This window comes from Lissotriton helveticus, chromosome 12 (assembly GCF_964261635.1).
Source record: "Lissotriton helveticus chromosome 12, aLisHel1.1, whole genome shotgun sequence".
Lineage (NCBI taxonomy): Eukaryota > Metazoa > Chordata > Amphibia > Caudata > Salamandridae > Lissotriton > Lissotriton helveticus.
In genome coordinates, this window is record NC_136073.1 from 775,696,915 (window position 1) to 775,712,083 (window position 15,169).

General features: G+C 48.2%; 1 protein-coding gene and 1 pseudogene across 2 annotated transcripts in view; both read left to right on the top strand.

Moving 5' to 3' along the window:
- Positions 1 to 15,169, top strand: part of SHE (Src homology 2 domain containing E) — a 135,545-nt gene that overhangs the window by 94,552 nt on the left and 25,824 nt on the right. For both annotated transcript variants that reach the window (XM_078670269.1, XM_078670268.1), the window contains 3 exons: positions 1,819 to 2,154; positions 9,508 to 9,634; positions 13,647 to 13,766. In XM_078670269.1, coding sequence (XP_078526395.1) covers positions 1,819 to 2,154; positions 9,508 to 9,634; positions 13,647 to 13,766 — 583 coding nt within the window. The remainder of the gene's footprint in view (positions 1 to 1,818; positions 2,155 to 9,507; positions 9,635 to 13,646; positions 13,767 to 15,169) is intronic.
- LOC144799278 (uncharacterized) lies at positions 4,905 to 8,403 on the top strand (annotated as a pseudogene).

Genomic DNA, 15,169 nt, shown 5'->3' on the forward strand with positions numbered 1-15,169 from the left:
AGGGAAGATGCTGGGGTTTGTAGATGTGTGACAAGAGACATTTCCTAAAGAGCCTACATGTTTTTTTCTAATTTTCTTAAGCAGTGCTCTCAGATCAGCCATTTCTGATTTAGTCAAATCTGCATTGTTAAAAGATGAGAACAATTTCCATTCCTTCTACAACTTGATGAGTGTCAGCACTCTCCAGTGTCTTAAACTTTCAAAAGACGTTAAGGTATACCTAGTTCACATCCATATGGTCTGGGACATACTTAAGGATTTGATCAGAGGGACAGAACATTTATGGTGAGGCTGCTGTGGCTACAAGCCTCCTCTGAGGCTAATCTCTGCTCACATCTGCAGCTACTCTTACATAGCCATGTACAGTTCATGTACATTCAAAGTGGTTTTGGAAGCGGTAGCAATGCATTCCCAAATCAAGACGTTTTACTGTACTCCGGTTTAATTTTGGCACAAGCCTCCAGGTGTGAGTTTCGCTTTGGGTTTTGTGACAGCATAAGCTCAATCCATTGGTTTCTAACAGCCCTACCTATAAGTTCAAAATGGATATGCATGTTACACCCCAACTCAGATTCCCAAGATCTTTCATCTGTTCTATTTCCTGTACATGGTCGAATCAGAGTTGAGCATTGGCAGTATGTAGTTTGGAGCAGCTTACTTTGCATTCTTTGAAACCAAAACAGGCAGAGGATTTGATTTCTCCAGGTACTCTAAGCAAGGTCGACGGATTGATTAGATCTATTCCAAATTAGAAAGCTTAAGGCGAGCTTTACAAACTCATGAGTAAGGAGCTGAGCTTGTTAATGCTTCAGTTACGATAGGATATTTGTCTGTGCTCGGCTGTGCCACCCTCTTGGGGCATGGCCTGCATTACTTTAGTTCTTAAGAGATAAACCAGCTCTAGCTCCTGAGCCATATAGGCCCGAGTGAGTGGCAGATTTGAACATTTTTTGCTCTTATTTTAGCTGATCACCAGTCCAGGTTTATACACAGTTGATATCTCCCTGGCAACGGGATTTTGTTCTCGTGAAAGACGCACAACAATTCAGAGTGATTACAAAAGATATGCAGGCAAGGTTTCCAGGCATCTTCCACCTTAAGTGGCTAAAAAGTCCTAAAAAATGGCTGTATCCTCTAAATAAATATTATTAATAATAAGAGTTATTTACCTATAAAGCAATCGACTCGTTGTTTTTAGAGGTTATTTACTAAAGGGAAAACGTTACATTGGAGAGGAATGTAATCCCTTATTGAGAAATCTCCTTAAAGAACAACTCCACCAGGTTGGGCAGCCTGCCTCTTATCAAATCTCTAGGGTTTTTGGAACCCCTTTGTTTCAGAATCCCCCCCACCCCCCTGTTTTTCAGCTACGCTTCCTCCTTCCAGTATCTTCCCATTGGTTTCACTACCTCTCTGCTCCTTCCAAAATCATTGTCCTAGTCTTTCACCAACGCACCTTTATTCCCAGAATCGCGCTACAAATTTTCATAGCCCATTCTATTGTTCCAAAATGTGGCTTTTCTCATCTTCCATAAGCTTCCTTTAGGTTTTCCTTGTCTTCCTCTGATTCCCAATCTTTATTCTTGCTTTCCCCCTCTCTTATTTTAATCTAAAATCTTCCCATGAATTTCCAACTGTTTTGCTTTTTTTCCACGTTGATTCTCCCAGTTTGCATACTCCATTCTCTGCTTCCAGATTTTCCCTCTGGGCTATTATTATCACACCTCTTTTTCTGGAAACTCCAACTACCTTTTTACTTCTTCTGCTGTCCTTGTTTAACCTCCATTGATGTTTTACTACCACTGTCCTCTTTTTCAGATATCCGCCGAAGAGGCTCCAAGGACCCGCTAGTGAAAGTCAGCCTCCTGGTGGAAATTGACAGCCCAAGTGAGGTCACAGTGACCGGCGCCAAAGTAGAGAGGCGGGCCTCCCGAGATTTGCTGGGCAAAGGAACCCAGCTCTATGACACACCCTATGAACCAATGGAGGGAGATGTGGAAGTTGGCCCCAGGCTTGATTCTCTGGTCTCCTCCCCCCAGGAGAGGAGGCCCCGCACCAACAATGGAAGACTACCTGAGAATGACGGGAGGCCAGCAGCAGAGTATGAGCAGCCGTGGGAGTGGAAAAAAGAGCATATTGTGAGGGCGCTTTCAGGTAAAGAAAAGGGAATTGGCCCATTTGTGCTGTGATTTAAATGTAGTCTGACACGTTACTGTGTTTAGAGTTTAACCATTTTTTCTGACATTCATTCCCACAATTACACCTCAATTACTTGTAGTGATGCTTTGCTTTATAGCTACTGTGAACATGTCCCTGTGCATCACTACACCTCTTTATTTGTTTTTGCGGTTCCAATAAGCGAAACAACAAACTTCATGGAAATCAATCCTCTGGCACAGTCTGGTCCTAACTACCAGACCGTTCCCTTTGTGCACCAGGTGACAAGCAAACATAGACATATTTCTGACACTTTTATCTTTTATCAATGAGGAGCATAAAGAAAGCAAGCCAGAAGTTCCTGTCCTGAAACGCCTTCCTAACTAAGCGTAGAAAACAAGATGTTAAATTACAGTGAGGATGAAAAGCACCTCAGGCTAAACTAATATCTATGGGGGGAGGGGGGCTGATATCCTGAATGTAGATGTATGGGTCTCTTGTAATGACATGAATGAGCTAAAAAGACGGAATGCAGGTGCAAGGGCGTGCCTTAGAATCTGAGAAACATTTGGAGACATTTAATCTTAATGTTGGAATCCTGTTTATGTGTGTGCTGTAGACAGTACTTTGATAAATAGTCAATGTGATGTGATGGTCCTTGCAATTTGAACTTAAAAGGTTGTAGTTTTTACCATCCACTCTTCAGGATGGAAATGTTCGTGGAAGTGATGTTACCAACCTGTCGTTGGTAAAGGCCTGCCATTGGTAGTGGCGATGTTAGTCCCTTCTCAGCGGTGCTCTTTAAGGTTCGAGGCATGTGGACTGCTAAATTCATATCTATAGCATAGATCGCCGCCTAGTGTTGGGTCCGGATGATTGCACGTTGTTGTCCTGGAAGAGTCTTCGAAGTATCACGAGATAGGTGGCTCCTCCCCTGGACTACAGTGCGCATGGGCATCGGCTCCATCCCCAGATTGTTTTTTTCCGCCATTGGGTTCGGATGTGATTTCGACATCTCCTGTTCGGAATCGATATAAAAAAACTTTTTCTAGGCCAAAAGGCCTTCTTTTACCCCGTCCGTATTGTTCGCGTTCGGTCTCGTGTATACTCCAACTCGTCGAGTCGGATATCTGAGGAGTCGGGTGACTCTTCGGTCATCGAGGCCCTGTCAACGCAGCAAGACTTTCGACGGCATGGAACGGAGTCCGTTCAAGAACTGTCCTGTGTGTGGTTCTAAGTACCCACACATCGACGTGCACCCTGTGTGCAACAAGTGCCTGTCGCCGGACCACGACGAGGCCAACTGTGTGGCCTGTTCCAGATTTAGATCGAAGAAAACGATCAAGCTTCGGCGCGTGGCGCGCCTCGAGGCCCAGCGGTCGGCCCCAGCGCCAGACGACATCTTCGAAAACCCAGAAGCAGACGAGCTAGAGCTTCAGCTGCAAATTTCACCTACATCGACAGAGGTCGAGCACGACTACGGAGCAGACGTCGAAGGCCTAGACCTAGAGGAAAACGTCGATGAGGTAGGGGACGACGAAGAAGCATATGGGGCCATGGAAGATAGCTCGGAGGAAGAGCTATGCCCCGTTCGTACTCTTACAATGGCTCAGGTCACGGGATCGCCACACGGCCTTACCCAAGACCTTACACCTCGATCCACGGCCCCGCCTTCCAGCCCGGCTACGGACCCCTCAGCGGAGCAGCCATTACCGAAATCGAAACCGAAACTAACAACATCGGTGTCGACGAAAACAAAGATGGCCGACACGACGTCGAAACCGAAGACGTCTGCTCCACCATCGACGCCGTCGTCTTCAGAGGCCTCAAAGTCTAAGAAGGCTGTCGACCAGGCAAAGGTGCCGAAAGTGGTCAAGGAACCCAGCTCGAAAAAGGTCGTTGAGCCGGTATCCAGCAAGGTGGTCCAGTCGAAGTCAAAGAAGACTATCGAACCTACAGCGGGCAAGCCTGCCGATCCAAAAGGCAAAAGGCCCGTAGTGACAAAGTCGGCTAAAGGGCACCGAGCCGAAGTCTGGAGTCCCGACGCAAAAGACAAAGGCTGTTGATCCGGAGCTGTCGGCGTCGACGCCTGCGACCCTGGAAGGTGATCGTTGCGCTTCGGTCGGCGACACGCCTGCACCTCAAGCGGCCAAACTGAAGTCATCGACGCTCGGATCTTCCCCTGGAGGTGGATCGAGGTCATCGGTCGGGTCGACGAAACCATCCGCTTCCTTTACGAAGCAAGTCTCGGACTCACTCAAAAGGATACGGGACAAGGAGTCGGCGTCGGAGCCGAGAACTCCTTCGGCACCTCAGCCGATAGCCCCACCAAAGAAGACTTCGATGTCGATCCTCTACACTCTACCACCTAAGGTGGCGCTGAAGGCCATTGCACCGCGGATGGTGGCCAAAGACTCTGCAGTGTCGACGCAAACTCCCCCGAGTGGGAGTTTAGGTCATCGACAACCTGTATTAGAGGAGCAGTCGGCGCGTATCATCGACGCCGACACTGGAAAACTCACGCTCTACAAGAGGAAAATCACATCCCAGCCCCTGGAATTGTTTGTGATTCCTCTGAAGCGGAAAAACCAGCACCAGAGGCACCAGTACTGGTTGAACACATTCTTCCACACCCTAGGAGGAGTGCAACACCTTCACCCACTTGCTGAGATGGAGATGAGGGTGAGCAAGATGAGGAGTATAATTTTCCTGCACACACAGACCCTGATGAGCAACAGGACTCGTGGATGGACACTGGTGATCAAGGGGACCAGCAGACTGCCCATGACCCTCAGGTTTATAGTGTGAAACCGTTTCCCACTGAAGACTCTGCGGCATTTAATGCCTTGATTGAAAGGGCAGCTACAAACCATAAAGTGGAAATGCATGCTGACCCTGTGGAAGTTGACTTTTTATTTGACACTTTCTCTGCTGCAGAAAAAACTGTAAAAACTCTTCCTATGTTTAAAAGGGGTCCTAAAGCATGCCACAGACATTTTCAAGGAACCCACTAGGGCAAAGGTTGTCAACCCCAGAATAGAGAAGAAATACAGAGCCGCACCTGGAGACCCTACTTACATACGGGGCCAGTTGCCTTTAGACTCTTTAGTGGTCTTTAATGCCCGCAAGAGGGCGAATTCTCAAACAACGGGTGAAGCTCCTCCCCCAGACAAGGAGTCAAAAGTGCTGGAGGCATCGGGGAAGAGGGTGGCAGCTCAAGCGGCCAACATCTGGCGCATCTCGAACACGCAGGCTCTGTTGGCCAGATATGATAGGGCACACTATGACACCCTAGACCAGCTGTTGCAACACCTTCCAGACCAGTTTAAAGAGGGAGCGGAGATGCTTATACAAGAGGGCAAGCTCATCTCCAATGCTGCGATCAAATGTGCGCTCGACGTAGCGGACACGGCAGCAAGAGCAATCAACACTAGCGTGATGTTGAGGCGTCAAGCATGGCTCCGCATCTCAGGGTTCAAGCCTGAGATCCAGACTACTATCCTGAACCAGCCCGTTAATCCAGACAGGTTATTTGGCCCAGAGGTTGACACCACCCTCGAAAAAATCAAAAAAGATACTGAGACGGCCAAATCCATGGGTGCTCTCCAGTCTCAGCAATTCAGAGGGAACACTTTTCGTCGCTCAGGCAATCGAGGTGTTGCCAGAGGACACTTGGCACAGCAGACAGCATTCAATAAAGGTGGGGCACAATCCTCGTACCCTAAGCAGGGTAGAGGAGGTTACCGTGGTAACAGCGCCAAGGGCAGAGGCAGAGGCAACAACAGCTCCCGTTCCTCCGCCACCAACAAACAGTGACTCCCTGTCACTGCCCCCCGACCATCCAACACCTGTCGGGGGGGAGACTCCAACAGTTCCTGCCAGTCTGGAAGTCCATCACCACAGACAGGTGGGTAAGGAAACTTATCCAGTACGGCTATTGTTTGGAGTTAACGTCCACTCCACCCAACATACCACCAAAGCACCGTCCTATGTCAGCAGAGCATTTGCACTTATTGCAGCAGGAGGTACTCGTCATGCTGCAAAAAGGCGCAATAGAGCTCGTGCCAGTGGAGGAAGAAGGAACAGGGGTGTATTCCCTATACTTCTTAATCCCAAAGAAGGACGGCTCACTCAGACCCATTCTGGACCTCAGGCCTCTGAACCAATACATTCTTTCAGAACACTTCCACATGTTAACACTGCAGCAAGTGCTTCCATTGCTAAACCAGGGAGACTTCCTAGCAACCTTGGACCTCAAGGATGCTTACTTTCACATACCACTCCACCCATCCCACTGGAAGTACCTCAGGTTCACCATCCAAAACAGGCATTACCAATTCAGGGTACTACCCTTCGGAGTGACCACTGCCCCCAGAGTGTTCACAAAATGTCTGGCGACAGTGGCGGCGCACCTCAGGAGACAGAACATACATGTCTACCCTTACCTGGACGACTGGCTCGTTCAAGCCAAGTCTGCTCAACAGTGCGCCGCAGACATGTCCCACACCATTCATCTCCTTCACAGTCTGGGGTTTTCTCTAAACTATCCAAAGTCGCACCTTCAGCCAAGCCCATGTGCGGCAGTATTTGGGCGCGACGATAAATACTCTGGCTGCCACAGCTCAGCCGAACCCAGCGAGAATCGACAACATCCAGTCGCTAATCCAGAGGTTCAGACCGCAACACTCCCTTCCAGCGAGAGTGTTCATGCAGTTGATAGGCATGATGGCCTCCTGCATCTTCATAGTCCCGCACGCACGGTTGCATATGCGTCCGCTCCAGGAATGTCTGGCACATCAGTGGACTCCGGCTCAAGGACAGTTGAAAGACCTAGTGTTGGTGACCAGTCGGGCATACAACTCTCTGCATTGGTGGAATCCACACAACCTTTGCAAGGGCCGACCGTTCCAAGAGCCTGTGCCATAGATTATCCTAACAGACGCATCTCTCCAGGGATGGGGAGCTCATGTGCTCCACTACACGGTGCAGGGACTATGGACGTCGCAGCAAAAGAAGATGCACATCAACTACCTGGAATTGATGGCAATCTTCATGGCACTCAAGTCCTTCAAGGTACATCTGTGCAACAAAGTCGTGTTGATCCGGACGGACAACATGACGGCCATGTACTACATCCAAAAGCATGGAGGTACACACTCTCCACAGTTGTCTCATCTGGCTCAGAGCATGTGGAAGTGGGCCATTCAGAGGAACATCTTCCTCATGGCGGAACACCTCCCGGGCAAAGACAATCAGATGGCGGATCTGCTCAGCAGGTACAGCCACCAGATGCACGAGTGGGAGTTACATCCATCGGTACTCCACCCGTACTTTCAGCAGTGGGGTCATCCAGAGATAGACCTGTTTGCCACAAGGGAAAACGCAAAATGCCAAAGCTTTGCCGCCAGGTTCCCTCACCCACAGTCGCAGGGCAATGCGATATGGATGTACTGGTCAGGCAAATTTGCGTACGCTTTTCCCCCAGCACCTCTCATTCCGCTGGTGGCAAGAAAGCTAAAGCAACACTCGATGACGCTCATCCTGGTTGCTCCAACATGGGCACGCCAACCATGGTACACCACGCTTCTAGAACTCTCCGTGGTACCGCATCAAAGGCTGCGCCTCACACCCAGGCTTCTGACGCAGAACCATGGCGACATTCAGCATCCAGATCCGCAACAGCTGAATCTGGCGATCTGGCTCCTGAGGTCTTAGAGTTTGGCTACCTTAATTTGCCTCCAGAATGCATGGACATCATACGAGAGGCAAGAAAGCCCACTACCAGAATTTGCTATGCAGCAAAATGGAAGCGGTTTGTCATTTACTGTACAGAACACAATATCAACCCGCTAGATGCATCCATTCCTAACATCATCTGCTATTTGTTACATCTTTACAAATGCAATCTAGCATATGCTTCCATTCGGATACACTTATCCGCCATAGCGGCTTACCTTCAAAACAGGCAGCATCTCTAAGTTTTCAGAGTGCCTGCCATTAAAGCCTTCCTGGAAGGGTTGAAACGAGTCATCCCTCCCAGGACCCCGCCAGCTCCTGTATGGAACCTTAATGTGGTCCTCACCAGGTTGACGGGCCCACCTTTTGAGCCTCTACATTCATGTGAGATTCAATTCTTGACATGGAAAGTGGCTTTTCTCATTGCCATCACGTCTCTTAGACGTGTTAGTGAGCTACAAGCGCTCACGATACAAGAGCCATTTATCCAAATTCATTCAAACAGGGTAGTGCTCCGCACTAACCCAAAGTTTCTTCCCAAAGTAGTGTCGCAGTTTCATGTCAACCAAACCATTGAACTGCCCGCATTCTTTCCAAACCCAAAAACAGTTGCAGAAAGAATGCTCCATACACTGGACGTCAAAAGGGCGTTAATGTACTACATTGACAGAACAAAGGATTTCAGAAAGACACAACAGCTCTTTGTTGCCTTCTCGGCCCAGAACAAGGGCAACCCCATTTCCAAAGCAGGAATAGCCAGGTGGATTGTTAAGTGTATTCAGATTTGTTATCAGAAAGCTAAGCGCACTTTAACGGTCCCCCCCAGGGAACACTCCACACGCAAGCTGGGGGCCTCCATGGCATTCCTAGGTAACATTCCTTTGGAAGACATTTGTAGAGCAGCCACGTGGTCTACACCACATACGTTTACCAAACATTACTGTGTAGATGTGCATTCCAAACAGCAGGCAGCTGTAGGACAGGCTGTTCTTAGAACACTTTTTCAGACTTCTGCAGCTGGCACGGGCGGCCGCCGTTAATGGAGGGACTGCTATGTATTCTATGCTATAGATATGAATTTAGCAGCCCACATGCCTCGAACTGAATATGCTACTTACAAGTATGCGTCTGTTCTTGGCATGTAGGGCTGCTAACATTCATATCGCCCGCCCTCCTCCCCGGCGCCAGTAGCGGCTGCAGACTTTTCTTGCATTCAATCATTAGCATGGACATCGCTTACACTATTACACTCCATCTTTGCCACAATGGCTAAAAACAATCTGGGGATGGAGCCGATGCCCATGCGCACTGTAGTCCAGGGGAGGAGCCACCTATCTCGTGATACTTCGAAGACTCTTCCAGGACAACAACGTGCAATCATCCGGACCCAACACTAGGCGGCGATCTATGCTATAGATATGAATGTTAGCAGCCCTACATGCCAAGAACAGATGCATACTGGTAAGTAGCATATTCAATATTATCCTTGGAAGTCTTTGCATTCATCGTTCGTAGCCTGTCCTAGGTATTAATGGTGTTAGTAGCCTCTATGAGATGGTAGTCTTCACTATCTTGTCCTCTAATGTATTTGTGATGAACTTGCTATCTTTGCAGTTCAGTTTGACGGACCCGAGAGGTCGCCATTAAAGGAGGAGACGATGAGGCAGCAGCGGAAAGTTCTACGGCAAGTGACGCCCGACCACAGTGATACCGAGAAGGTTATCCCTCTGGAGAAGCAGCCGTAAGTCCAGAGAGAGCACAAAGTTTTCATATTTAATATAGTTGTACTGTAGCACTCAGGGCCTGGACTCTCTAAAAAGAGAAACGTGCACATCATCACTTCCCATTGCCATATACAGGCATCATAACCTGGGTGCGAGAGAGGTCACAAATCCTTTAAATACATATCTGCTTTTTACACCACCTTAGAACTCAGGGAAGACTCTATGAATGTGTCCGTTTCACCTCAAATAAGTCTGTGTCATTCCACAGCCCTACCTTGGACTTTTAAAGGAGAGAGGTTGGGGATAGGTATGAAATGCTCCTCACCACCTCCACCAGCGCCTATTTCCACAGGCATGAGAGCTGGTGCAACACAGGTCATTCTTTAAAAACAACTCCGTGCCATACACCACTGAGGTATCTCTAATATATCTCACAATAGGTATTGTGTGATCCCATAGTCCTACCTAGGCTCTAATTAGAACATATGTATGAAAATCCCTTATTGCGATCACAGGCAGGCGCGCAACACCCATTGGGCTCACCGGGCTTCAGCCCCCCCCGTCGCCTCCTCTGCCCGGGCTAAGATGACACGCACTGAAATCATTAACTAACGCTGCGCATCGGAGCCGAGAATGTGATTTTTATTATGCATTCTGAGAGGCCCAGCAGCCCGAGCAGACAGCCAGCCTCTGAACAGTTTCCTCGAGTGAACCCCCCCTGCCCTCACCTCTTGATTTCCTTTAGAGTGGCGCCGCCGAGGTGAAATCCTTGCCTGAAGGCAGGGATTTCACCTAAGCACTTGATGGGTTATAAGCATGGGGTGTGAAGTGCACAGCAGGGGGGAAGGCATGGCCAGTGCAGGTGACGCTTTTCTTTTGTATGGGAATTTCTGCTGGTGTCATAGCCCAGGGTGTGCTGTCTGTGCACTTGTATAGATGTGTATTCCATACAAGTGCACAGACAGCAAACCCTGGGCTAAGACACCAGCAGAAATTAATTTTCAAAGGAAAAGCATCACCTGCACTGCCATCCCTTTCACCCTGCTGTCTGTGCACTTGGATGGAATTCACATCCACCGCACTGCTCACCAGATAAATGGTGAACAGGGCCATGGATCTTTCTATTTTCGCATCCAAGGGCAGCAGCGAAGAAGCAGAGGGGACCCAGGCAAGGCGAATCCAGGAGACCTATCTACTCTGAGACCTTCGAGAGGCATTTTAGGGTTCTGAGCGGGTATGGGTTTTGGGGTTCCAGAGGGCAATTTTAGGGTTTAGGGTGGGTATGGGTTTTGGGGTGCCAGGGGTCATTTTAGGGTTCAGCGTGGGTATGTGTTTTGGTGTGCCAGGGGTAATTTTAGGGTTCAGGGAAGGTGTGGGTTTTGGGGTGTCAGCGGGCAATTTTAGGGTTCAGGGTGGGTATGGGTTATGGGGTGCCGGGGGAATTTATGGTTCAGTATGGGTATGGGTTTTTGGGTGCCAGAGGGTAATTTTAGGGTGTGGGGTGGGTATGGGTTTTGGGGTGCCAGGGGTGGGGGGGATACTTTTAGGGTTCAGGGTGGGTGTGGGTTTTGGGGTGCCATGGGATTAATTTTAGGGTTCAGCGTGGGTATGTGTTTTATAGTGCCAGGGGTAATTTTAGGGTTTAGGGCAGGTGTGGGTTTTGGGATGTTAGGGGGCTATTTTAGGGTTCAGGGTGGTTATGGGGCGCCAGAGGGGAATTTATGGTTCTGCATGGGTATGGGTTTTGGGGTGCCTGGGGTAATTTTAAGGTTCAGGGTGGGTATGGGTTTTGGAGGGCAATGAGGGAATTTATGGTTCAGCATGGGTATGGTTTCTGGGGTGCCAGGGGTAATTTAAGGTTCAGGGTGGTAATGGGTTTTGGGGTGCCAGGGGGTAATTTTAGGGTGTGGGGTGGGTATGGGTTTTGGGGTGCCGCGGGGGGGGGGGATAATTTTAGGGATCAGGATGGGTATGGGTTTTGGGGTGCCAGGGGTAATTTTAGGGTTCAGGGCGGGTATAGGTTTTAGGGTGTGAGGGGGTTAATGTTAGGGTTCAGCGTGGGTATGTGTTTTGGTGTGTCAGGGGTAATTTTAAGATTCAGGGTGAGTATGGGTTTTGGGGGGCAAGGGTGTAATTTTAGGGATCACTGCGGGTATGGGTTTTGGGGTGCCAGGGGTCATTTTAGGGTTCAGGGTGGGTATGGGTTTTGGGGTGCCGGGGGTAATTTAAGGGTTCAGGGCGGGTATGGGCTTTGGGGCTCCAGGGGGTTGATTTTAGGGTGGTAATGGGTTTTGGGGTGCCAGGGGGTAATTTTAGGGTGTGGGGTGAGTATGGGTTTTGGGGTGCCAGGGGGGGGATAATTTTAGGGATCAGGATGGGTATGGGTTTTGGGGTGCCGGGGGTAATTTTAGGGTTCAGGGCAGGTATGGGTTTTAAGGTGTGAGGGGGCATTAACCGATCCTGATTATCTGCCATTTTAGCTCCGCCCCATTGATTAACATTAGCCACGCCCCTTCTTTTGCCATGTTAGCCCCCCCCCAAATGAAGACCTAGTTGCGCCCCTGATCACAGGCATCATAACTGAGTTTGATGGCATCTTGACAAATGGAGACAGTGCCAAGAGTGAAAGATCTCAGTCTTAATTAATTTGACCAAACCATAGTTGTCTAAGAATTTGTTCAGAATTGTCCTTTGACACATAATTACACCTATAAAGAGTGCTACCATAATCTTGTTGCCTTGATGAAGACTATCCTTTTTATTCATTTCTGGGGTCGAAACACTCACATACTTGGCTGCACATTAAATGTGCAAACTAAAACCTTAACTAGCATTGTGGATAACTATTAGATAAAATGGGGAGAGGATGTGGCCTAACGGCTAGGGCAGTCGACCTCACATCTGGGGAACCGCGTTCGAGTCTCGGCAGCAACGCTCAACATCCTGTGCAAATCACTTAATCTCCCCGTGTCTAACAAAAATGAATGTGCCCTTGTGTAACGTAACTGGTGCTCATGTAAAGCGCTCTGATACCCGATACCTTCAGGTCAAGTTTGCGCTATATAAAACTCCGGGGGGAAAAAAGAATTATTCATGCGGTCGTAGTGTACCTTTTCCACTGTTCAGCTGAACACTTCTACACTTATTTTGCTACTCACCTGCACTGCGCCATCACACACAGCACCTACCCACTTGTTTAACTGAAATTTATTGAAAGAATAAGAACATAAGTTTGTTTTTTAAAAGCTTGTCAGCTTTGGGGGGTTTGTTGCACAGGTAGGCACCTCGCAAGTTGACTACGTTTTCCCTAAATAAATCCAAGGGAACAATTGTAAACATCAGTACAGTTCTACCCAGGTTCCCAGGAATACAAGGTCACTCATTATTTTTCTCTTATTTCTCTCTTTAAAATGCACTTGTGTACACTAAAGCATAGTGCGAATCGGGGTGCAAACCAGTATGAGGCCACACAAATACACCTCTCACCATGCCTGGTGCCACCCTAGCATCTGGGTTTGTGAACCTCATGAAGAAATACTCTATTCTGTTTTTCCAGTAAATGGCCACATAGTAATTCAAGGCCTGAAATATCCTTCACAGATGTGTTTAAAAATGCACCTCATTAGTCCATGCTCAACCAGAGGAGACAAGGCCTGAAAATGTGAAAAGATATATCCATAGAGTTCTGGTAGGTAAACTCAGACCCACCTCAGGGAATATGGTCTGAGATCTATGAGAAATTTCTCACTCCCCCTCAGCGGGTCACCTCACTAGCTAGCGCACTATCACACAAGGGTAAAGGATTTACATTGAGAATGTGTTGACGCTAGTCAATTCATTGGGTCTTGGGTACCACTATGAAGAAAACAATAGGTTTGATTTCCATCTGGGCTGTCTGGAATGCTCCTATCCACTATTACAAACATTGCATAAGTAGCTTGCCACATGAGAGGGGATACCTCACCAGCACATTGTTTTATGATAGTCGCTTTTCTAGGACACGGTCTTATGATGTTGGTTTCTCTGCAGCTGGTACCATGGAGCGGTCACTAGAGGGGAGGCCGAGAGCAGACTGCAGCCCTGCAAGGAAGCCAGCTTCCTGGTGCGCAACAGCGAGTCTGGAAACAGCAAGTACTCCATCGCGCTAAAGTAAGTACGATGAGCTACAATCTGAAGCTCCTCATCAGCGACGCGTGTATCAAGGCCATGATGGGTCAGCTTGTCACTCCCAGACACCGATCAGTCTTTCTCATCCCTTCCAGGTTCTTGTTTACCTTGCATCCAAGACTCATGCATACTCTACTCGTTGACCGTGATTCCTGTCTACTCTATAACTCTACTTGTGGCTGATCTTCTCTGTTCTCATGACACCACTCCTTTCTCCTGTGCAATCTAAGACTCTGTTCTGATCTATACCAGACCTCAAGACTTTTGTGCTCTGTCCCTGACGTTTCTTTGTGCTGCACAGCTTTACCTTTTTGCTATGCTTGTCACATGCAAACTCTGATGTTTTCTGCAGCCCAAAATTTGAATGTGTGTCTTACCCACTCCAGAATCCTCCTTGAGCTGCACTTTTAAGTGTCTGACGTGCATTTCACACAGGCTCCTTCCTCATCCGCATGTCGCAACTAGGCATTTGTCAGTTATGCACTGGTCTCTGCATCCCATGCTCTTCACTGCCTTACTTGCCATCCTCAATTCCTACAGTTGCTCTACACCGCAAGCTTCTGTCAGCTGGGCCTTGCTCCCACCACCAGACTCCTGTCTGATCTGCGGAGCCGCCCACGTTTTTTTGTACTTTGCACCCTAACCTTCTGTTTGCTTTGCCCTACACCCCAAGATTCCTATCTGCACTGCTGTGCAGCCTCAGGCTATCTGTGTACTCTTAACTCCAAGCATTCGATCTCCTCTTCCGTGCTCAGCAAAAGTCCCATCTGCCTTGGCTGCCCCTAGGCTTCAGTAATATCTGCACACGAAACCACCCCTGCCTGGTCATGTTACACCCCAAGATTCCAGTAGATTCTGCATTGCACACTCAAGTCCACTCTGTCCACTGTGAGCCACACTTCAAAACACCAGTCTGCCCTCCTCATCACTCTCTCTATGATCTGCATCCGCATGCCTTCACTCGGTGCTCCCAGATCACTTCAACATTTTACACAGACACTGTACAAAAAGTATCTGTATTTTCATAGCAAACAATAACACAAAAAGTCTAAAAGTCTCAACAGAATGTCTAATCAAAAACGTTGAGGGGCCTGCACTAACCATTGCCACTAACAAAATGAGTCCCCTGTACACCCTCACTGTGACTGATACATTTCCTACTTCAAACGTGTGTTAACTCCAGATTTTGCTGTAGAGTCGTGTATCCCAACCAGATTTTTGAAAAGTACTTGTAGTTGTTCGAGACGGTTACAGGCACTCCAAACAAAACATACAAAGGCAACTTACTGAATAGCATGAAATGGAATGGAACAGAATAGATAGAATAACTTGATTTCATTTTAATAATAAAGAACGTTATAAATGTAACAAAATAATGTCCATTC